At 41.4% G+C, this 23,703-nt stretch overlaps 1 protein-coding gene across 1 annotated transcript in view; it reads left to right on the top strand.

Annotated features, from left to right (window-relative positions):
• Positions 1–204: 204 nt before the first annotated feature.
• Positions 205–23,703, top strand: part of GYPC (glycophorin C (Gerbich blood group)) — a 40,210-nt gene continuing 16,711 nt past the window's right edge. Inside the window, exons 1-2 of the mRNA XM_009667826.2 lie at positions 205–358; positions 449–634. Of these exons, the coding sequence (XP_009666121.1) occupies positions 601–634 (34 nt within the window). The 5' untranslated portion in view covers positions 205–358; positions 449–600. The remainder of the gene's footprint in view (positions 359–448; positions 635–23,703) is intronic.

Below are 23,703 nucleotides of genomic sequence, written 5' to 3'. Positions count from 1 at the left end.
GCTATACACTGGCATAACAGCTCTGACCCAGTAAATGCCATTCTCAATTTACACCCGTTAAAGGACAGAATCGGTTAGCTAGAGCTGCAGATGCTTCTGGTCAATGAAAATTAAAAGCGCTACTTTTGAGCTCATCCATTTTTTGCTGATGACAAGCATTTTTGGGAGGGACTTACTCGGCGCTGCGCTTTGCACTGAAAAGAAGTAATATCAACAGTCCTGAGTCCTGGCTTGGGAGGTGGATCTGAGAGGTGCATCTGGATTTGGCTGAGAGCGAAAAGAGTATTTTCTTTCCACTGGTTGCTGGCTAGTAAAAGCAAAGGGGTGGAATACATCCAGCTCGCAAAACTTGAAAACAGTTAGTGCTATCTGCAAATGAGTGCCCCTCCCCGCTCATGTGAGCTGCACAGGCAAAAGAGAATGACACATGTGCTGTTTCCTTTTCCAGTTGTAAAGGGGTCAGGAGCCCGGCAAGGAGAGTCTGAACAAGAGCAGCATTTTCCAGGGCTCTTCCAGCTGTCCTGCTCAGTCCCGCCGTCAGTTCTGAGCAGGGAAGAGAGACTGTCAGCACAAATAAGGCACTTTTCAAAGGCGTAAATTATGAGTTACCAAAACTATACGACATCTCCACCACGTGAGTACCCTTATTCCCCCCCCCCTTTACAGTAAGAATGGATTTACAAGTTTGTTGCTTAAGCAAAAGGTTGTCAAATGCGTTTCATGTGCAGTAGAGAAAAAAAAGAGAAAGAAAAAAAGTACTGAAACCTATCCTAAAGAAAAAAAGTTGTTTTGAAACTGTTACCCTCTCTTATTCTTGTGTGTGCGCGCGCGCGTGTTTGCAAAGCTGAAACAGACTGTGCAAACTCCGACTCCTGACTGCAACAGAGCAAAATTGGTAACGTTTCTGTCTAAATCCTGGCTTAGAAAAAGTTTCATTTAAATGTCTTCCCTTGCCTTACTCCCCCCGCCCCCCCCCCCCCCCCCCCGCCTTCAGGAATGAAAGTGGAGAGCGTTTCGAAAGCTTACTACCTCTTTTCTAAGTTATTAATGGTGCTGCCCAGCTTGTGTTCAGAGTCTCGAGCTGTCTGTGTGTAATATGAGACGCAAGCCACAAACTGACAGTCTATATTTAAAGAAGTCACAAAGCGTTTCTGCTCCTGGAAATTTGGAAACGTAGGTTTAAGGACAAGCAAATTAGTTTCTCAGCAAGAAAGGGTACAGGAGGGCAAGTCCTGTGTTGGCGTAACTCCGCATATTTCAATAAATTTGGAAAGAGAGAATTTGGCCTGAACAGTTCAAGTGATCACACTTAGCTGTGCCACGGTAGTATTCATTTTGGTATAGTCATAAAAAGAAAGGGCAGAGGAAGGGGATGGATTCTGACTTGATAACCTGAGAAAATTCGATGGGAAAACTCTGGGTTTGCAGTGCTGCAATAGCAGGATGTGGCTCCATATCTATTTTATGACTTGGGTATATAATCTTTCCTGTTCTAATTCAGAGATAGTAGTTTTAGTAAACAAACTCCCAATGGCAGAGTTGTTTATCATACCATGGTATCAGCAGTGAAGGCAGAAAGTACAGACAGGATTGCTGGGAGCTGCCTGTGGTTCAAGTTTTGATCCAATGATTGCTATAAGAATATTTGGTCTGTTTGGACGTTGACACTGACAATATTTTCCAAGCTTTGAAGGAGACAGGCTGATGCAGGAGAAGTGGCACAGTGAACAGGATCTCTGCAGTTCTGGCCAGCAATTTCTAATGTCCCTTTGGTCTTTTTTGCAAATTCAAACAAACCTGAAAAATTAGATGCTAGCTTTATCTCTTATTTTGTTTTGTTTTATTCAGCAGTTTAACAGATTAAAGCTTATTTTCTATTATTAGCAGAAAAGAAACATCCAGGGTAGTTCAGGATTCCGAGAGGTAGGGTTTAGAGGTGTAAATTACTGCCATTGGTCCTCTGAAAGTGTGTGTGCAGGAGGGTGGTAGTGACCCATCGGGGTGCATTTTGCTCACTGGGCGATATTAGCAAGGGCCCAGACCCATGCTTGCATCCTTTAGTGACAGCTTTGGCCAGCTGAAGAGTTCAGGACTGGCTAAACAGTCCTCAGTACATTACACCTCTCAGATAGACTCAAACTGTCAGAGAACCCCAAAGAAGGCCCTAAGGTGTATCTAGGTGAAGTGTTACTTCTTATAGGAGAATATCACTGTAGATTTTTATCTTTGTTCAGAATGTAGAACAGCCGATGAGTCAGATTTTCTTATAATATCCAAAACCTGGGCAGAAATTCTGAGCTTGAACCATTTAAAGCTCATATGATTGCCAGTAAAAATAAGTGGTTTGCAATCTAGCTAAAATTCTGATTAACTGTCTATTCTCTGCTTGCTCTCATAATTTCCCGTACTGTTTCAGACAGGATGTTCCTGTATCTTGTTTCAGTCTGCATCTCTTTGTTTTTTGAATCACATAGATCAAATTTACAGATCAAGAACAAAATTAAGTTAAAGGCAAGTCTGATAATACTATATGCCCACATAGTGCAAGTTTGGTGCATTGTTTTTGTAACAGTTGAGGTTTTCAGGGTAGAGTTTGGGGAAGAGTCTCATTTTGTAGTAAAATTTCAGTAATTTTGGTGAGTGAGAAGATACTAAACGATCAGTATATTGACAGGCACTGCAGAGCATGGACAGCAGATGTTTGGCAGAGAACGAGAGTATTTTGGAAAAAATAAATTTGTTCATAACCACAGTCAAAATCTTTGAAATGGGTGTGAAAATGCCTGAAGTGTCACCGAAGCCTTTGACCATATGGAACATATTAATTCTTTGCTGGTTACCTGCAGGTGAGACCACAGAGCAGCTGCCTACTGATATAAACAGAACAGAGTTAAGTTACCTAATTGCTCCTGTTCTTTTCTTATCTTCTTGTATTCACTCACAGCTGATAAGGGATTTTTATTCATTCTGTAAATACAGTATGATCCTGACAACCCAGGTGATAGCAGAATAGAAAGACTACCATTTCAGATTTGAAACGTTCATGTCTGTGAACCTTGCAAAGGTATTTTGCCTCTATGGGGGTGCCACACCATCTAGCCTCAGGCAATTCCCATGCCCAGCTCAGATATCCTGTTCCAGTCATTGCCTCAATAGAGAGGCAGGCTAGTCAGTAAGTCAGCCTGCCTGTGTGAGGCCATGTGCAGTGTATTAATTCCATTGTTCATTGTTAATGGACACTGGTATGTGGGTGGAATAAAATGGAATACCTAAGTAAGAAGTCTGCTACCAAGCCAAAAATGGAATTTGGGCCTCATTTTCATTGGCTAGGATTCAATGCAATATTGTGTTGTGAACAACCCTCCGCTTTCACTTTGGAGGATGATGATGATGGTGATAAAAAAGGAACCTAGCCTCATTGCAGGGATGGTAGCTTCCTGGAGTGCCACTTTTAAATGCATCTCCTGCTGCCGTTATTCCACTCCTATCTGCCAGGATGCACTGGCAGTAGCTTCCTGTATTATTAAAAAATCTGAGGAATTCTGCAAATCCGGTGGACTGCATTTGGACTACAGTTCTGCACTCTTACTTTTTGACTGCGGTCGTCTTGGTTTCTGAGTCATTTCAGCATCCAGTTCTGAGGCAATGAGACAGCTCAAGTGAAGTGAAAAGCTCACCCAAAAAAATGTCACCAGAGCAAAGGTTCAGTCTGGGGATGCACTGAGCTATGCAAAGCTATCTTTGGGGGTCAGAGATGTTCATCTCTTTGGAGAAGGTGCTCTGCACCTTACAGAAATTAATCTTTATGAGGCATGTAGGGACCATTTTATTTGGGGCCTCTTATGCTCTATGTGCCAGCTGTCAAAGGAATTCAAGGATGAGGAGAGCAGGTGAGGAGGCTGCTATTCCCCATCACCTAGTAGCAGATAAAGTCTTCCTTCCAGGTTGGTAGGGAAGCAGTGTAGTCTTATGCTGCCCAGGGAAATTGGACCAAAAGGAAGACAGGAGGCCGGGAGGCCAGAATGAATCTCAGGCCATGTCTCAGCTGCAGAGAGAGGAGGAGGGACAGGAATACAGTGGAGCAAAGTAAGCCTTGTGACCTGCATGGTTTCTCTCTACATTGCCAGCTGTAGCTCAGCAGCAGCCCAGGAGCAAAGCCTCTGCACTGTGCTGCTGAGGGGGAGCAGAGCTCCCATGCTGCCTGTGCCCAGGGACACCACCGCTGCCTGCATGCCCAGAGGTTTGATTTTACTGCCTTTAATCAATGGAAGTGCTTGTCTCTGACAGTAATTAATAAACAAAAATGGAAGCCACTGATTATGGAAATATTGGTCTTCACTATTAAACCTGTGAGCATTTACAAGTGAGGAATTCTATGGATTATAGTAACCTCTTGTTTTTAGCACAGAAAGCTCTAAAATGTCTCATAAGCATTTACGTAAATTGAAAACCTCTGGTTGTATATATATCTCTCACCACAGTGCATACGAATTGGAAAATTCGTTTTTTTACCCCAGGGGTTTCTCGCATACACCCTCATTCCCTGAAAGGTAGATGTGAAAGTTTGCAAATTGAAAGGCTCAGAGTGCACCTGAAATTTCAGTAATTAGCAGCAGAAATTTTGGCAGACTGCTAAGCTGGGGGGGAGAGGGTGGAGTGTCTGTCCAAACAGGAGTCTGCTTTTTTAAAATACACAGTTCTCAGCATTTCCAGGGACTGCTCCTCACAAAAAAAGCAAACAATTTACACAGTAGATGTTAAAGATTCAGTTTTTAGCTGGTTACATGCTTAAGCCTATTAGTATTACTGAATTGTTCAGTGCCTGCATCTCATTGCTGATGCTGCTGCACCTTTCTTTCTAGGCTCTTGTGGAATATACCGTGTATCCATCACTGTTCAAATGACTGAGTCCAATCAGCAAAGCCTTTTGACAAATAGGCTTTTGGGATTGTATTCTCTAATGAAAGTCTGTTTGTGTGTCTGCTCTGTGGAGTGCCTGTCTCTATTGTTAGTGAGGGATTAGTATTCCTAGAGCATAGAGAAATTCAAGCCAACATAGGGATCTGATTGTGCTAGGTGCTGTACAGATACCCTTTCTTCAAAAGGCTGATAGACTACATAGGGAGGACAGATTACAGGTAGGAGAGAAATGACTGATTTCCAGGGCCCCAGCTAGAGAGACAGCTTTCGCCTATGGGAAGTTGCTTATAGCAGCCAGGCAGTAGGAGTCAGTATCGATTCCAGTAGATCCACTGGGACAATGGTTCTTTGCCTCCTACTCTTTACTTTTTTAATGTATGCTTTGTAAAAATGTAGCTCAGAAGTCATTTAGCAACTGACTTATCTGTTTCTCATAGAAAGATCAGGAAACTTTTAAGTATGGTGTTTGGCACTAGTAGGATCTTGGTTTAGATTTTTTGCCTCATATCTGAGTTGTGATAGGAAATACATGAAAAATTGAGAAACGCCCAGATGCTGCAGCAATAAGAATACATAAGCACCTTAGTGGGGCAGGTATTTGGACAGCAGCACACTGACTATGTTTTACTTGCTTTTGAAAGACTTAAGTTCCTAAGTCAAATGAATTTGACAGTGTTATCTCCAGTAACGAGCTCATGAAAAATCCACCGGCTGCTAAGTGTTCTGAAAAACTACTTGGTGAATGAATAAAAGTGGCGCTTGGAGAAATCAGGTTTGGTTTGCCAACAATTTATGAACAGGAAAAGAAAACAGAACTGTCTTTTCTGGATAATTTATTTCTAACCCATAACTCAACTACATCCAGTAACGACACCGTAACGTAATAACAACAGGCACGCAGCTCATAATTTGTAGCTGAAATAAGATCCGCACTCCTCAGTTTCTCCAAGAGTCAGCATGATCTAATTCACTTCAGATTCCTATCTTTCCAACGCTGGCATGGAAATCAAGCTCACTATCTATGCTATGCCGCTCTCTTACTGCAGATGTACCTTGCACGTGTAGTTTCACCAATGAGACATCTGGCTAAGTGATTTTCCTCTTAATTAATCTTCTCATCTGCAGAGTAGGCCAACTTCTCATACCTTCGTCTCTTCTGACATATGTTTCACCACAGGATTCTTCCTGATGAAGCAGAAAACTGCACTTAAAATCTCAATGGGTTAAACTTGTTCTGCTGCATATGAGTTTTAAAGTGATTTTTTCCCTTCTCTCTCCCTCTCTTTTTTTAATCCTAGGGAAAAAAAACAGCTATTTCATCAGGGCCTACCTCTTTTTTCTTCAGATAAGGCCTGAAATGGAGTTAAGCTTTTTATCAGTAAGTTGCAGGGGGGCTTTTGAACACGCCCTGAGACAGCTCTGTGTCATTATGAGTGACAAATGACTGTTTTACTGGGGACTGCATGTTTAAAATGTCTTGTTTTATGAGCCAGTTTGCATTATGAAGAACATGTGTCACAAGCTCATAGCACTGCAGAATCAGACATAAAGTCTATATATATATATGTGGGTGTTTAGATTTAGAAACAGAGGGAGTGTTTGCAACAGCAAACCTGCCAAATGGATTTGATTTCTTATATATATAATATGCATATATAGATAGTATATCTATATGGATACATATAAACACACACATATATATGCGCACACACACCCCTTCTCACTAGGTGTATACTTCTTCACTACTCAGACTTCTGTTTGTGGAGAATTTTATTACCCTGACTGCATCTCTATTCAGAGACCAATACCCATAAGCTCATCTTTCTCCTTTTATATTATAGACGCCTTCAAAAATAGCAGAAAAATGACCAGGTTTTTGAAGGCTTAGCAGAGGCGTAAACTCGGTAACAAGAAAGAAAGCGAGCAGATAGCTTGGGCTGTATATAAGGAGCTGGAAAATATTATGAAGTATCCTTTTTATATGATACAGTAAAACATCAGCTGAAGGACTTTATTCAAACTATCTTTTGCAGACACCAAATTCAGGTGTCTCTCCGTTGACTGTACATAGGGCCAGAGCCTAGCAGTTCTAGGTGGTATAGACACTGAATCACTCCCACCAGCACAATAGTGCCTAAATCCATCTTGGGCACTGTTATAGGACCCATGACCCAGTAGGCAAAGATTCAGAGAAAAGCAATGAAAACGATTTAAGAAATGAGGAGGAAATAGATGTTGCATATGGACCAAGCTATTTAAAAGGGGAGAACCATGGGTTAGAAAAGGTGAAGTCTGCACTATTCTTGAGGGTGTGAATGGTGCAGGCTTAAACTTCAAGCAGCCAGTGTTTCAGTCAGGAGTGTGTTCCTTCAGGACCCTCGCTGTGCTGGGAGAATTTGATGGATGTAACTCTTCAGAATACCCCTTCCTGTACAGTTCTCTAGAAAAACTGATCATTTTAATATGTTCATGCCAAAATAAAAGGAGCTTCTTTACAAAATGACTACCCTACTTTGGAAGTGGAATACTCACTGAAGAATAAGTTCAGTTTCATTTTGTAGTTCAGTGTCTACCTCAAAGAGATATTGGAAAAATGAACTTATACAGGAACAGCTTTCCCAGAATTGTTACTACAGGTTACCTGGATCCTTCTGTGTAAGCAAGATTGATTCTCTGTACCCAACACAAATAAGTTTCTGTTCTCTGAACAAGCATCCTGATTTACATGAAAATGAGAGGTTCCTCATCTGCTAATTGAATATTTCAAAAATTGCAGTCATTTAAAATAGAATGAAAAAGCAGCTCCTGGTAACCAACTTCAGCTAAAGCAAATAGCCCACAAATCACCTTATTACAGGTGATTAAAGACGTACGTGTATGAACAAGTAGAGGAAAAATATTTCTAGTGAATTGTGAAGAGTTAACATAAAAGTTATGTCATCCAAGAATTCAGGCATCACGTGTAAGTTTTTGAAAATACCGAAGCCACTTTGAAATGATGCAGTCTAGATTTTTATATTTTATTTCTGTCTTCTGGGATCTGTATGTGTATATTGTTGAATTCCATTGTCAAAGTTTTCTTAGCATCTATTTGGCTCAGAAATTTAGCATTTTGAAATGAAATCTAAACATTTTCAGAAGTTTCTGTTTCCTAAGGCATTGAGGGAGCACTTTACAAACCAGAGCTCACTAGCTAGCAGACTTTTTTCTTCTAAGATAGCTCATTCATGTGCCACTGAGTATTAATTTCTTGATGTATCCCTGATGCAAGGATGCTCTCACAAAGTGGACCAGTCTCTGATCATCATTTCTTTCGCACACCTGCCCTCTCGGGTTGTCTGGTCAGCTCAGATCAGAGATATCCTGTGCACCTCCTATTGCTTCATGCCTGTCCCTTTCTCAGCCTGCAGGTAAGCGCTCGTATCTCAGCAAAAGAAACACGGGCAGGTCCCAGTTTTCCTCCCTTCTTTCAAGGACGTTGCACAAATCTTGGCAGTGGGAAAGAAGAGAAGCTGTAACCACAGGCGAGGAAGACATAAATCTTTCCTTGTCAGCCTCTAGGCTGGAGCCTTGTTTCCTCTGGGAGTCGCCTCCTCCCTGTTCTGTTCTCCATTGGTTTCTCTTTAGTCTCTCATCTTTGCAAATTGCTATGAAACAACACCCTCCCCCCCCCCCCCCGATCTTTCCTGTCATCACATAGGAATTTTTATCTACAACCTGGGACACTTTTTTTACATCCTGGATCTTATGTTTGGGAGAGTTTATTATTGTCTGTCCCCCTTGAATTTCCATAATTATGTCAAGGAGTTTGCTTTTTTGGAGTCTCCGTTGCACACAAAGCCAATTTTCCCTTCAGCAAACTCATCAGGATCTTTTATTTTAAAGAACAAACAAAGCCTGGTCTGCCAGTTCCTACTGGAAATTTAGCCCTTGGTGATAACAGGGAGGATGCACAGGAACTTTACAGGAAAACCTGCATAAGGAGTTGAGCAGGGCAGACGAAGGAAAAAAAAACTTTCATTCAGAGCCATACTTCCTTTCCAACTTCCCCCTTGCTTTGGGAAAAGAGGAAGTCATGTTTTTCACACTCCTTTTTATAATCACTCACTATGTTCTGAGCACTGAGTCGCTTTCTGCCGTTATTCATCCTATCCCTGCCCCAGTAATAAGGAACAGTGGAGTAAATGGGAGAATTTGAAGTTACTTCAGCCTTTAAGAAAGTGGGCTTTCCAGTGATATTGACACATCATGAGATAACCCCCCCCCCACAAGCCATAACCGCAAAGCCAATGATCGATGGTGACTTCCTGTGGTGAGAGATGGCACAGATGGACTTGCCCAGAAGGGAGCTGATTTGCTCTGTCTTTCTGTGTTTTGCTCTGTCTTTCTGTGTTTCCAGCTCTCCACTGAATGTCTCCTTCCTTCTCATTAATAACAAGCTTCCACTGATATCCTTTCCCATTCTCTCTTGACAAAGTCTGGTCTTCTCCCTTATGTGATCGTACCTTTTTTGTTTTACTGTGTTTATTCTGTAAATTCCCCAGGACAGAAATCATCTCTCCTTTCATCTCCTCTCTAAACAAAAATCACCAACTAATTATTTGCCGGTTCAGTACTCATCCTAGGCAGCACTGACCACAATCGTCTTCACAAGTTACCTCATCAAGTCGCTCATTCTGGAAAGAGACTGAGGTCTTCTGAAGTATAACGATAAAATGTAAAACAAACTTCAGTATGACAGCATCTGGCAAAGCATATTGAGCTGGAAGCATTTTAGGGTTTTCTCCTTGAAAATTTTTTTCCCATAAACATACTCATTTGTATTCTCTGAGGTAGTCTCTAGACTGTGGAGATCAAAGCAAACTGGATATCCAGTGGAGTTTTAAAGTGCGTTAAAGGTAGCATGTTTCAAAGCCACGTGTCTGAACATTTAAGCACCGTGGAAGAAATGAAGTAGCAGGTGGTAATACATGTAAACACGAGTATTCTAATCTTCACATTTTTCAACTTGCCAAAACCTAACTCTGTGATACAATGTGTGACAAAGAGCAAAAATAAGGGATGCTGTGCACATGTGCACACACTCACATAAAGGAACATAAAAACCAAGGAAACCACTCAGCTTCAGATTTTTTTCTAAGCCACTTTTCCTGTCTTGTAAGTCATTTGCAGCAATGAGGATGTGGCTTTAGCAGACTTATGTGGAAGCTAGTAAACCCAAGCATAGAATGAGGGGTTCTTGCAAGATTTGAATATAGCAACATAGCTCTCTGCTGCCTTACATATTTTGCAGGTAAGTTTTGCCAAAGTGAAGTATGAAAAGCCATCCATTACAGACTAGCGGCATTCTGTAAATGGCTGTATGTGGTGAATGGAGATAACCAGACCTTAGGGTTCCTCACTTAGCAACTGATGCTTTGTGGAACTATTTTCAAATGGTTTCTGAAAGTCAAAAGGAGACAAGAAATTGGAAGCAAGGTAGAAGAGTAAAATACTAAGCCTTGTTTGTTTCTTTTTTTGGTACGAGTTCTTAATGATATTTCAGAAGTCCCGTTTTGACCAATGCATGTATAAAAAACTGGATGATCCATTTTTCTTTTTTTTACCTGTCAAGAAATGAGAAGATAATAACAGGAGGTGTCCACCACATGTGCCCTGTTTCCTGCCGTACCTTGGTACGTGTTCTCCGATCAGCTCTTGCTGAAAACATACAGCTTCATCACCTGAGGGTTTGGCATGTAAATAAATATTCAGCTGTTTCTGTCTCCTTCAGGTTTGTGCAAAGGTTCTCACAACATTACTCACAAGTTATCATTGCATTGCCAAAACCAATGGCATTGAGATAATTGCACCCTGGAATCTGGGATTACTCATATTGATTTCATTGGACTTTGAATCAGAATTTGCTGATTGCAGATCTTCACTTTTTAATATTAGTCTATTTCAAATGCCTTGATTTATCTCAAGGCAGGCTCATCTTCTACCAGCACAGATTTTAATGAAGGTAAAGTGATTTAGCAGTGGTAACCAGAGCTCTTGTGAGAGCCAGCATTGAAGGTGGGGGGAAAGGGAGGAGGAGAGGAGCAAACAAAGATAAACTGATTCTGTATGCTCCCAGAGAAGAATACTTCCAGCATATTCAAGGTGCTTGCACATTAAGAAAAGATGTCTGTGGCTCCTGAGCTTATTCTCTCTATAGATCAATGATCCATAAGGGACTCCTTATACTTAGGAGGAGTAAATCACCCCTCCCACCTTTGTCAGGCAGGAGTGCGACTGTGGAGATAAATGCTTTTGCATTTCTCCTGAACTTTGCTATCACTCCTTGGTAAAAGATTTCCCCTTCTGGAATCCATTAAAATCTGTGAATCTCAGACAAAGACTCTTCTTCCTCTTCCCACACACTTTGTGAGATGCTTAATCTCTGCATTGTGAGGACGTGTAACTGTGAGCTGGAAACAGCATGAGTCAAGCCCTTCTCCTCTTGAGTTACCTCTGCTGATTGCCTTCGCTTGGGATGAATGAAACCTTTCATTTCAATAACATCTGACTTGTGTCAGAAGGTTCATGACTGGAGCAAGAATAGGGTGGTAGAGATAGATGAAGCTGCTTGTTTTAAAACTATCTTTCCTAAAAAAGTAAACAACAGCTTTAAGCACTGGGTGAGAAAGCGAGAGGAAGTACCCCTGCATGACACCCAGTGAGAAAGCGGGAGGAAGTACCACTGCATGACACTGCTTTTAAGGTAAAATGCAGCCCAAGGCAGTGGACATTTTCCCTCTACTCCTCTTCATGACTTACGTTTCCTTTAAGGAAAAGGACATGCCTTCTATCCTGGGTTGTTAAGAATGCTCCCTAGGCAGGAAGCATGTCCTGTGTCCTGTTTTCTCCAGAGGCCAGTAGCAAAGCAGACGGGAGCATGAATTCCACATTCCTGCTTCCACTGTGCCATTTTTGAGTGACCTGAGTACTGAATCACTGAGTAGATCTCCCTTCTTTTCAAATGTGGTGCAGCTGAGCCCTGGGACCTTGCGGAGTCCAGCAGCTGCTGGGGGTGACCAATTGTAAAGGCACAAAGAGGAAATGCAAGCTGCTGCCTTTTGATGAACTGGGTACTTATTTTTGTCAGATATGAAATTGCAGCAATAACTAGGAGGGAGGAGCATATGTCCTGTAATTAAAATCACCTCTGTTACTCATTGCAGAGGAGAGGGGCATATTTTCCTCATCAGAAACAACTTTTGGAAACTGGAACAGCAAAGCATAAAGAGGAGACAGTCATATTCAGGGATGCCCTTCAAGGCCCTTTATTTCTTAAGGAATTCAATTAATTTTTTCTTAAGGAATAAAAACTTGTAGCGATGAAATAAGGAGGGAGAGACTCCCACATTCAGCAGAGGCTGAGACCCCACTTTTGCAAGTCCTGCACAGAGCCACACTCAGCAAGATGCTTCCTGCCCTGACAAACTCCCTCCCCGAGAGTTTCCCACAACTTTTATCTCTTTTGTACCTCAGATCCCTCTCCACCAAACGAGAATTGTGACGTCTTGTCTCATCCCATTTGTCTGCTTTGAAGATACCTGCTGTGTGATCAGGAGATGAAACTATGTTGTTGTGGGTACATCACTAACAGTAGCCAAAGGACCTAGCTCAGGTTGTATCTTCACAAGCTGTGAGCAAGCGTCCATTTGCTAGAGGAAAGTGCTATTATCCACAATACACTGGCCTCCCTTCTCACCTTGTCTTCCCTACCTCCAGCACTTTTAGTACAAGAAAATAAAAGTAGCAAAAGCAACTATGTGCCACTAGAAGAAAGCAAGAGAGATCAAGACTGTCAGTAATGCCCCCATGTCCTGCAACAGCAAGGAATTTCTTTCATAAAAATGATCAGATGATCATAGAAAAAGGACTGTAACTCATACTAAATACTAGCATAAATTCAAATACATCCTGCTACTATAGATGTGGAGGGAAGCAGGGATATGGGAGGAAAAACCTTCCCAACCTCAGATGTGGTGAGTGGTGTAAACCTGACAGGGTGTGCAAGGTGCCGCACCCGCCACCCACATGAGAAATTCACGGATACCACAAGAGCCACCAGTGTAGGTGTAATGTCAGTGGGCTTTGGATCAGGTTCCTGTGCGTCAGTGCTAAGTTACTCAAAGCTGCTGCAGAGCTTTGAGTGTCTGTTCACACACTTGACTGGAAAAATAAGTCCCCATATCACACAGACAGCTGCAGAAAGATCAGCCTAGATGCATAACTCCTTGAGGTTTAGAGGAATATGTCTGTTAAGTGCTGAGTCCCTTCAGCACACTGCATCTCACACTCAACCCACTTGATTTTTAAGAAGTGCACCTCAGTATAGATTTATTATGATCAATTCTAATCTAGGTCTTCCGAAGCAGAGGGCATTTTGGCAGAAGTGGCAGCAGATCTAACACATGCTATTTTCCACCTACGTGAATTCCTTTACAGCTCACACCTAAGAAGATGGTCTTGAACCCTAGGAGATGTGACCTTACACTCTTGCCCTGCTACCTCAGCAGCAATTAGCCAGGACCAGGGCTTGTGGGTGGCTGGCTGATGCAAGTCTGCTGAGGATGCACTGATGAATGCTGATGTCCAGCTTAGCAATTGATTTCATTTGCCACTGTTTGGCATATTAAAGTAACAGCTTGCTGTCTGTGGGCACGAGCATCCATATTCTTAAGAGGACACATGCATCTTCTCCTCCACATGGAGCATAATCCTGTGGGGGAGAGATACAGAGAGGGATGCAAAATTAGTCCCATGACAGGCACATAGTCTCGGCTCTCCAGCTATGGCCGGGGGTATATCGTCTCTCTGGGCACTGACGGCGTGCATCCTGCTGCTGTTGAAGGAAAGGCTTTTGATCAATTCCTCTAACAAGAGATGTAGAAGGCCTCAGGGCTGCAATAGTTGCCATGGTACATAACAGCTCTACAACCACAGATGATTACACATGCCAGGGTGCCTTGCAGAACGGGGATGAGGGGGAAAGCTGCCTGCATATCCTCTTGTCCGTGACTGGATGGCCCCATCTCTCTGTTGCGTCCAGCTCCCGCCCCGGTTCCCTGCCCAGGGGCTCCTCTCGGCTGTGTCTGATATCTCTTCCCGGTACCAAGCAGAATATCTCAAAGGAATCAGGATGAATACAGCTCTCCAAAGCATCTACAGTGAAAGACAGGGAGGGCAGCTTATCCACATGCTCTTTCTGTAAGTAGGGTGGCCTTAGTCTGTCAGGGCGGTGGAGACGCCTTTCAAAGGAGCCAGTGACTTCATTCTTGAAGGCAACAAGGGGAGAAAAAACAGGTCCCTCAGCCTCTACCCTGCCTCACTACAGACCTCAGGAAATCAGGGAAAAGAATTCCCTCTCTTTCCCATTCTCCATCCTTTCTGGGTTGTTTCCAATCTGTCCTTTACATAATGTGATTTGGCACCTATTTTTTCTGTGCAGCTCCTTTGTTTCACTGCCATTGCACACGAAGCCATGCTGTGGCATTACCAGACCTGCACATGTATTTCCCTGGGCACTTGCCCACTGGCTGTTAGGTCACACCAGCACTGAGGAAAAGAGGCTCTCTTTCCCAGGGACACTGCCACTTCTTCAGGTCTGCTACAGAATCTGTGAAAAGCGCTTTCCAGTACAGATTTGATCCTTGTGGTTTTGGGCATTCTTAAATAACCAGGATTTAAATACTTGTTCAGCTCTTCCCATGAGTGCTAGAACATAAGCATGGAGCTATAGGTCCATCTTCCCCATTAGAGCAAGAAGTAGATGCCTAAGGGAGAGGGGAAGCACAGAGCAAGCATCTGAGGATCTGAGGCACAGGAACTACTTGAGCCAGAGTTAGTATTTTAGTAGAAGTTAGTGCTTAAGGTGGTGTCTTCAGGTATAAAGACCTTTGCATTTACCAGAGTTCCTCATATGATATAACTGAAGCTCCTGCTCACATCCAGACTGAACACTTGGCAGGACTGAGACTTACTTCCCCTTCTGCCCTCTTCTTGAATGACTTCTTTTAACTTATAATTGAAGGAATTCAGCCCTGAGAGCCAAGCACTGCTGAAGGCACAGCCTGTGACAGGCAGCTTGTGTCAGGGAGCAAGGCATCCCTCCGCCTTCCTCCCCCAGGTAACCACAGTGCCTCCAGGAGCCGTACAGAAATGTGGCCATTACTTTATCCACTCGTCCTCTATAACAGCCAGCTGTGCAGCAGGAGCCATCCCCAGCAACACAAAAGGCTGTTGCCTGAAGCTATCCGTGCAGTTCAGTGCAGCACAAGGGTTACCGTCATGCCTAGCTCCTGTCTGGGAATGCAAGGGGATGAGAAGAATGGGGAAAGCCTCTGCCTCTCCTTCTTCCCTCATCATTCAGTGGAGCTCCTAGCTGTCACAAAAAAATGTTTGGTGGAAGGCTTCAGGGCAGTTCAGACTACTGGATATGTCCCTTGCTTTACAAAGCAGGCACATATCCTGGGAAACAGTTCTTGCTAACTCTCTCATAAAGGGACTCCCAAGAGCAAAGAAACTAGAAAGACAAACCTTATTAGCTTCTGTCTGTGTGCTTAACTCTCATAGGGGTGGTGTTAGGGGACGGGGAAAGGCTATCAAATATCATGAAAGTAGTCTAGTGGATTTAGAAACAAGCATTCCGGTGTGGTGGAGGAGGGAATTAAAGTTGACAGAGAAGCCTTGTGAAAGTACAGGCTGTTTTATCCACTTCCTTCAGGTTGCTGTTCTTTCTATGCAGAGTGAACCAAAAAATGTAAAAGGGATGTGGGCTTTACTCCTCTCTGACTTGTAACAGATACGTACTTGTGTACAAACCTTGCCCTAACATGAGGTACAGCACAGCTCCCCCTGAAATAAACTGCAGTTCACACATATCTCAGGGTGGAACTTGGCTCTTAAACAAGGTTTAACAGGAGTCTGCTCTGGCTGAACTCTGCTTATGACTTCATATTTTCCAGGGCTGTGCTGGTGCTGTTGATTTGTTCATTCTTTTTTTTTTTTTCTTTTTTTTTCTTTTTTTTTTGGTTCTCTTTTTACTAATAGGTGTTTTAGTGGGGTAGCTTGACCCCATGATACTGTTCCAAAGCAGACGTCTTTGCAAGAAATGGTAAATAGTTTGGGGATGTTATGAAAGGGCTTTGAGAAATATGCAGGCTCTTTCACGATTGTTTGAGAAGGCAGATTTTTGCAGTGCTGTTAGGTAGTAAATTGGTAAATTAACCTGAGAGATGGTAAGACAGAGAGGACAGACAGAGGCTGTATCTGATGATCTTGACAATGAATCCTTGGTTCTTTCCTGTTTCAAATATTTGTAAAAGCGGAAATGTAAAAGCTTTCACCACTGGCCCAGCTGTGCACTTGGAATGCATGGGAGATTTGCCACCGACTTCAAAGGGAGCAGAAGCAGCTTAACAAAGAGCGTTTTTGCAAATACTGCCTTGCATATATACCACTAGGTTGTTCACTTTGTCTGTTAGAACGGTGCTCTGCTTTGATATTAGTGTAAATGGGACAGCAATGATTACTGCAGCTATTCAGCTGCAGAGCATGATTATGGCTGATTCAGCTATGGAAGAGCAACATTCCTCCAGGCAAGGAGGGAGGCACAGAGTGACAGTTCTGCTCTAGGGTGCCTATTTAGACAGCTGAGAGAGAGTCCTTATTTCTTAGTGCATTACAATGTATATGCTTATGCAGAGAATACTATGCTCTCAACTTTTGCCCCGGCCTTCTGGAGCCTCTATATTTCACAGCTGTCACTGTGATATGAAAAGCTGAAGTTCTGTGTTCTGTTCAGAGAGACCTAGTGAGGAATTATCCAGCTGTTTTCCTCCTTATATTTCTGTTTGTGCAGATCTTTTCATTCTGGGAGCAGATATATAATGTACTTCATCCTCCCCACCCCTAAAAAGAACATTCCTGCTTTTTGCCCCCTCTGTCTGCATCTTGCCAGCCCCCTCCATGTTAACAGACTAACCGACAGTGAAAGCATATGGTGACTTGGATCAGTCTGCCAAAAGAGAAATATCTCCCCCCGGCTTTTTATTTTTTGGTGGGCTGGTTTTCTGCTGGATCAGCTTGAGCGGAAAAGGGTTAGGAACAAGACTACCCTTTTCAGCTGCAACATGGCAGCCAGGTCAAATCACAACAATTCACTCTCAGCTTTCCTGCATGTACATTTCATGTACTTAGGAAAGAAGCAGCCTAAAGGCTTTAAATACAGTAAGCCAAAAATATGCTGATCAGAGAAGTGCCTGAGCAAGCGTTTGTTGCTATTGAAAAGTACTAGACCATATTTCTTTGCTTAATGACACAGATTAATCTTCCATTGAAATTGCCTGGGCTGTCTGAGCTGAATCTGACTTTAAAGGTTTAAAATATAGTCCACACTATTAAAATGTAGCATTTTGACCAAAAAGGTCAATCATGTCCTTTTGGCTTTCGTTTGGCTGTTTAAACCAATAAAGACATGGGCTACATGTTTTGAAATAGTCCCCCAAAAATGGCATTTTTAATTGGTGACCAAAATATGAATATTATTTAAGTACTTCCGCCACTGCTTCTTCTGTTTTCAGTCCAATTTTCTAATGAAATGAGGCTTATGTATTTCTTGTGTCTATGTGCCTTCTTCATCATCTGTTCATCCCTCTGTCAATTCCCATCAATAACTTTTGGATCCACTGACCAATGTTAAACAAATTTGAAAGAGAAGCAGAAGCCTCAGAGGTGGCTGTGGTCCTGCAAGTTATGTGAAAGTCAATAGCTGGATACAGAGAGCCATTCAGGGAAGGGCACATGGAGCCTCTCCTGTCTGGCAGCGGCATTGCACACGTCCCAAGCTCTAGAGTAGACACAATGCTTGGAACATCATGTAAAGCTGAGGTATCATGGACTATGGATCCAAGCTGGGATTATTGTTGCATAGGTGGATTGGGATTGCTTGGATCCAAGCTGGGTTTATTGTTGCATGGGTGGATTGGGATTGCTAAATGACAAAGGACGCAAATCCTTAAGGATATTAATCTCAAACAGTTAGTTCATTGTTCCTCAACTGCAGTGCATATGTATCCACTGATTCACCCCAGTGTACAAGATCTGCAAATATGCGTGTGAGCAGTAGCACAAAAAGGACTTACTATTAAGAGACTAAACTAAGGGGAGTTCTTTTCTAGTTAGGAATATACCAGCATCTAATTTTGGCAAGATAAAGTTGCTTCCATTAACATGACTGCAACTTCATAGGCCAAATACAGAAATGTAAAGCACTATTTTAGCACTTGCCGGAGAGATCTAGCCCTGCTGATCAGTGCGTGTTGATCTCTGTGGAAAGGCTTTGACTACCTTTTAGAAAGGCCAAGCCTTCAGCACAGTCTTTGAAAGAAGATGGTTGGGTAACGTCAACAGTTATGGTTGGGGTTTATTTTCCCTAATTATAGATTCCTGAAACCCAGGCCTTTAATCTAAGCTAGTCTAGGTTTGCTATCTGGTTGATGGGAAAAGAAATTCCCACCCCCTATCCAGTATCCATCACACCTTCATGGAGCTGAATGGATCTCTTTTCAAGTATGAGTGTCCTCTCTGCAGCATCTACAGAGACAACACAGATCACTTAGGTTCCTTTCTAGTGGTCAAACGTCTCACCAAGCTGGTTGTTAGCTCCCAACAACATGGTGCTGTTCACTTTTCATTATGAGAGAGTAACATTACTAATGGCTTATCAATGAATCTCATAGCAATAAAAGTACCTCACTGAAAATCATTCAGTATATGACATCAATGCAGGATTTTCATGTTCGGCTCTGTTAATGTATTCAATATGCTATTTGTCAAATAATGCCAGACAACTGTCCAAAAATAAGAGACAAACAAGACTTTTTTTCCTTTAACAATTATTGCACAATCTGACTAGAATTGTTCAGATGAATGATAGATCATAAAGAAGTTTTGCTAAAATTGCTCAACTCAATTCAGACAGCTTGGACCGCTATGCAGATGCTTTTCAGCTAATAAAGCAAGCTTTGTTTTGTATTTTTAGTGGAGAAGATTTGTAAAAGAAATCACATATTTATTGCAGGAGCCTTGGAAAATGAGAAGTGTTGTTGCTCTAAGCTATTATTTGCCTTGCAAGTTTCTAAGGTGTTTCAATGTGCCTTATTTTCTTTGGTTAATATGCTCGATATTTAAAACATTTGGAAGATTGCTTCCACAATAGATATCTCCATTAATAATATTAATCTCATCAGTGCTCCGGGACAGAACTCTGTGTCCCTAAAGAGCATATGCTAAACATCCTGACATTTCCACTTGCAGTGCTTAGTAGATAGGGCCTTAGGCAAGCACCAGTATATGAGCTGAATGTGGTTGGATACAATTGATATCAGATAAGGACAGAGACAGAGAAGAGAAAGCTCCTATTTCCAAGAGTTATCATCTGTAGGACTGCTTTGCTAAAAAATATCACTGTTGGGGAAGAGAGAAAAAGGAAGAAACCTGCCTGTGTTGGAAAAGTTGTTATGCTTTTCTAAGGAGAGCAGCCTGGCGCTAAATTCTTCAAATTGTCAGGAAAATATCCTTTTACATAACTGTGTGCTTTCACTAGGTTCCAGGTGATTTCTATGTCACATCACCTTTAACTTAAACACAAGGTCCAGCCTTTTTATCTCAGAACTGTTAACAGACATTTATCAGCTTTAATAAAAAACCTGCCGTGTTTCTTTCCTTGAATGGCAATGTTCATTGAACAAATTGTCTGCAAGTAACAGAACCAATGAAACACTCTTTTGGACTTATGTCTCTGTCTCCTAAATCCTGCCACGAACAAACACCAGCTCCCTCCCACAGCAGCTCCACTGAGCAAGAAAGAGCACATTGCTGCAGCTCCTCTGGATCTGTACGCACGATGACTGGAAAGCACATGGTGACTGGAGATCTGGCTGCTGCTGAGCACAACATAAAATTGCTGAGTTCTCACTGCCTTTTCTTCACTGCTGAACTAATCTGGTCTCTCTTTTCTCTTCAGCCTACCGTTTTCAGGAAAATTGAGGCAAAGTGCCTATCTTTGCCTGTTCTTCCTTTAAACACAGTTGTAGCTGAATAATGAGTCAAAACTTATAAAGGTTGGAAGGATAGATAGGCACACAGCAGGAACACCTACACTTCCAATAGAAAATCAGCCTAACAGTGCTGTCAAATATATTTGATGAGAATATTTGAGATATTAACAAACAATTCATTCTGCCTTAGTCAGAGGGATTCAGGCTTTTAGAATGTTAGGTACAAATTAAAAGAACATATTGTTAAATAATTACAAGCAGTTAAACAGTTAAAATGTCTCACTAGAGCATATACCTATTTAGACAGGGTTTAGGAAGGAGTTACCAATACACTACATGTCATCTAAAACCTCTTGACCTCTGACTTTCCACTGGAAGGTTCTGGCTCAAATTTTTATGCTGATATTTCTAACATGCAAAGTTTAGGTCACTGAGGTGTACTTTTTCATGGATTGTTTCTCAAGAATTTTACAAGTTAAATACTGTTACAGATTGTCTGATGGGCTTTTTCTATTTCTGAACTGTGATTGACTCAGCTACTTTGATTACCTGTGATCATTTGCAACATTTGCAGTGGTTAATCAATTAAATCAGTGACTCTTTTTCCATTCAGTGGATTGCTTTGATCTCTGTGAACAAGCAAATGGCTGTTTTGCTCCTAATTTGACTCAGCAAGAATGACAAGAGCTTCAAATTGTTGTCTTTGGAGGAAAGTCAGGTAGAAATTACCTGGTAGATTCTCTGGATATTTAGTATTTCTTTCAAAACCTTCCATATTAAAAAGGCTTCAGAAGGAATGCTCTGTTTCTGATGGAGAGGGAAAAGGTGGGAGGAGGAAGGACATATGCAGGAAGACTGCCTGATCGTGGACTGTACCTTCTGGATTGATTCATATGCCATTTGTCACTCCTGCTTTAATGAAGCAATAACAGGTCGATTTATCTTCCCCAGCAAGATGTTGTACATTTGGAGTGTGAGCCGACTTTGACAGTTGTGGGGGAAAGATGTAAATGATGGCCTGGTTACGTTAACATATCTCCATGGAAATGTGAGGAATTCTCTTTGCACATAGATGAGTTTAAACATCAAGCGACAAAACAGGGCACAACTAGCAAATTGCCACATGCAGCATTTTTTGAGAGGGTTTAGAGCCTCTTCCAGCTCAACACATCTCACAGACCCTCTGTGCAGTAAGAAGGTAGTGTTTGCTCTGCAGACCTCAAGCAGCATAGGAACACACAAGAAAAACCTACCACAATACATGGGCCACAAGACATCCACTGGGTAGACTTTGGTGGTTTCCTACATCCCATCTCTACAGATAAGATTTCCGTAGCATCCTTTTGCAAGCTTCATTGTCCATTTGTGAAGGAGCTCCAGTGCCATTAGAGGTGGCTGCTTTCACAACTTCTCCACCATTCTGGGCTTCCACTCCCTGGCCTGAAACCTTGTCGTCCTTCCTGCTATTGTAAGCAGCAGAAAGCCCCATCTGAATTTCTCTTAATTGTTTAGTGTACATACTCACATACATGTGCCACATTAAATATATGTCACTGCAGGGGACATGCCTGCCTAGAATTAGTGCTGTCTCAAGTCCTTTGCTGTATGGGCACTTTAAGGTTACAGCACATATAGTGTTTCTAAGGAAGGAGTGCTGTTTTAATGTTCTTACTGGATGCACTTTGTTTAATTGTCATCAGAATCAGTGGCTGATATTCATCCAGCCTGAACTAAAAAGCTAAATTACTTTAATGTATGTCTAGTAAATGCAAGTGAAAAAAAAAAAAGACTATTTGGTTCAAATTGAAAGAAGAGTGGGGGGGAATTGTTCTTTTTTGGGATAAACAGAAATGTTTGATTTAACTCAAATGTTTTGTTTGGATTATATAACCCTTTAAAACAGAGTCTTCTGTTTTCTAATTTATGCCAGTTGAAATTTTTATTTCAAAACAGAATATCTGTTCAGTTTTAAAAAATCCATACTAGTTTTCATCTAAAATAATTTCCTAAATTTCATGAGCATTTTCCTCTTTCTTCCTCTTGGAGCTGCATATCATTATTTTGGGAAAAACTGACTTTTAGCATATCTCTCTATCTCTGATTTTCCTGAAGAACCAAGTGCATTTCAGCTTCACAAAAGAAAGAGAAGCCGTATGGGTGAAGTCATTACTCCCTGAAATTTTGGCAAATTGTATTTTCTTATTTGTTTAATAACATTCTGGAATGGTCCAAAAGGAGTAAGAGTCTGACAGCATAAACGAGAATCAAATGTGAAATGCTGAAATGATGTGGCACCCCTGATCTAATTAAACTAATTTGATAATGCCCTGTTATCCTTGTTGCATTATAGAAGTGTTAAAAGTCTTGCATAGACCTTTATTTTAATAGCATCAGAGGAGATTTTGTCTGCTCAGAATTAATGACAAAAGTACTTGCTAGCTAGCATAGCAAGAGGATTGGGCCCAGTGTATTTTAATTTTGTAGATATTTTTAACCAACATAATTTACCTTACATTTGGAGTACAGGCGATTTACTTACCCAAAAGATCATGTGGTTTAGTGTTGTATCCACCATTACTGTCATTATGATAATTAAGTGCATAAATGGAAGCCAAATTATTCTGTCTCTTGTCCAGATTGACAGATGAGAAACGGTCCCTTAATTTTGGAAGAGCAACCTTGATATGTTTCAATATCTAATGGGAGATGGTGATGGGATTTTCAGCAGAATGTGTCAGATTGATGGGTTCAGGCTGATGACCCTTTAGGATAAGAGATGCCAGCTCTTGTGGGGCACTACCACTTACTGCCAAATATTAAAATAGATCATGACATTTTTTTTAACTCCAGAAAGGCCTCAGTGCAATGCAACAGATAGATAGATACTCTACCACAGGCCAGAGAGCTGCTTGAACAATTAACATATTTTTAACATGAAGTTTTCAAGTTTGCTAACTCATTTTTACACATGCAGCTGCAGTGAATCAGTTCCAACTATAGCTTGTAAATTAAATCAGCATGCTAAGGTTAATAGATTAATGATTTTCTCATGAATGCAATGTGTTGGCAAGGCACAAACGTAAACCAAAGGGCAAGGAGGACATACCACAGTTGCATAAACAATGGAGATGTTGAGACTTCGTTAGTCCTTCAATACTAAATATGTGGTAAGAAAAGTCTTGCATCAGTGTCAGCAACAGGGACACATTAAAACTTGCTTTTGGAGTGAAGAGGAATGCTAAATTTCTGACTGCAGAAAAGGATATGAAGAACAAAAAGAGCCCCTGGGAAAGGAATAATTATAATATATTATAATTATATATAATTTTATTAAAGTGTATAAATAATATTAAATAATAAAAAAGTAAAAACTATAGTAAGAATTTTTAATAATTGTATAAACTTCCTGAAGGTCTCTGAAGATTTCTCAGTACTTTCAGAAATCTATAGTGTTGCACTGAACTTAATCAAATACCTTACTATTGTCTTCAGTGGAAGCAATTAGATCAGTGATGAATGTTTTTGAAACCGTACTCAAATCCTTTACATCAAGAGGGAATCTTCCTTTAAAATTAAGACATTATTAAATAAGGACAAGTTTGTAAAATATCTTGTATTGCATCAATTGATACAGCAAAAAAAAATAGACAATAATCTGCTAGACTTTTTTGAAGTATTGCTAAGTAAAGTG

Source organism: Struthio camelus, chromosome 6 (assembly GCF_040807025.1).
Source record: "Struthio camelus isolate bStrCam1 chromosome 6, bStrCam1.hap1, whole genome shotgun sequence".
NCBI classification, from domain to species: domain Eukaryota; kingdom Metazoa; phylum Chordata; class Aves; order Struthioniformes; family Struthionidae; genus Struthio; species Struthio camelus.
The sequence above is the reverse complement of the archived record's forward strand: the minus strand, read 5'-3'. Positions and strand labels throughout refer to the sequence as shown.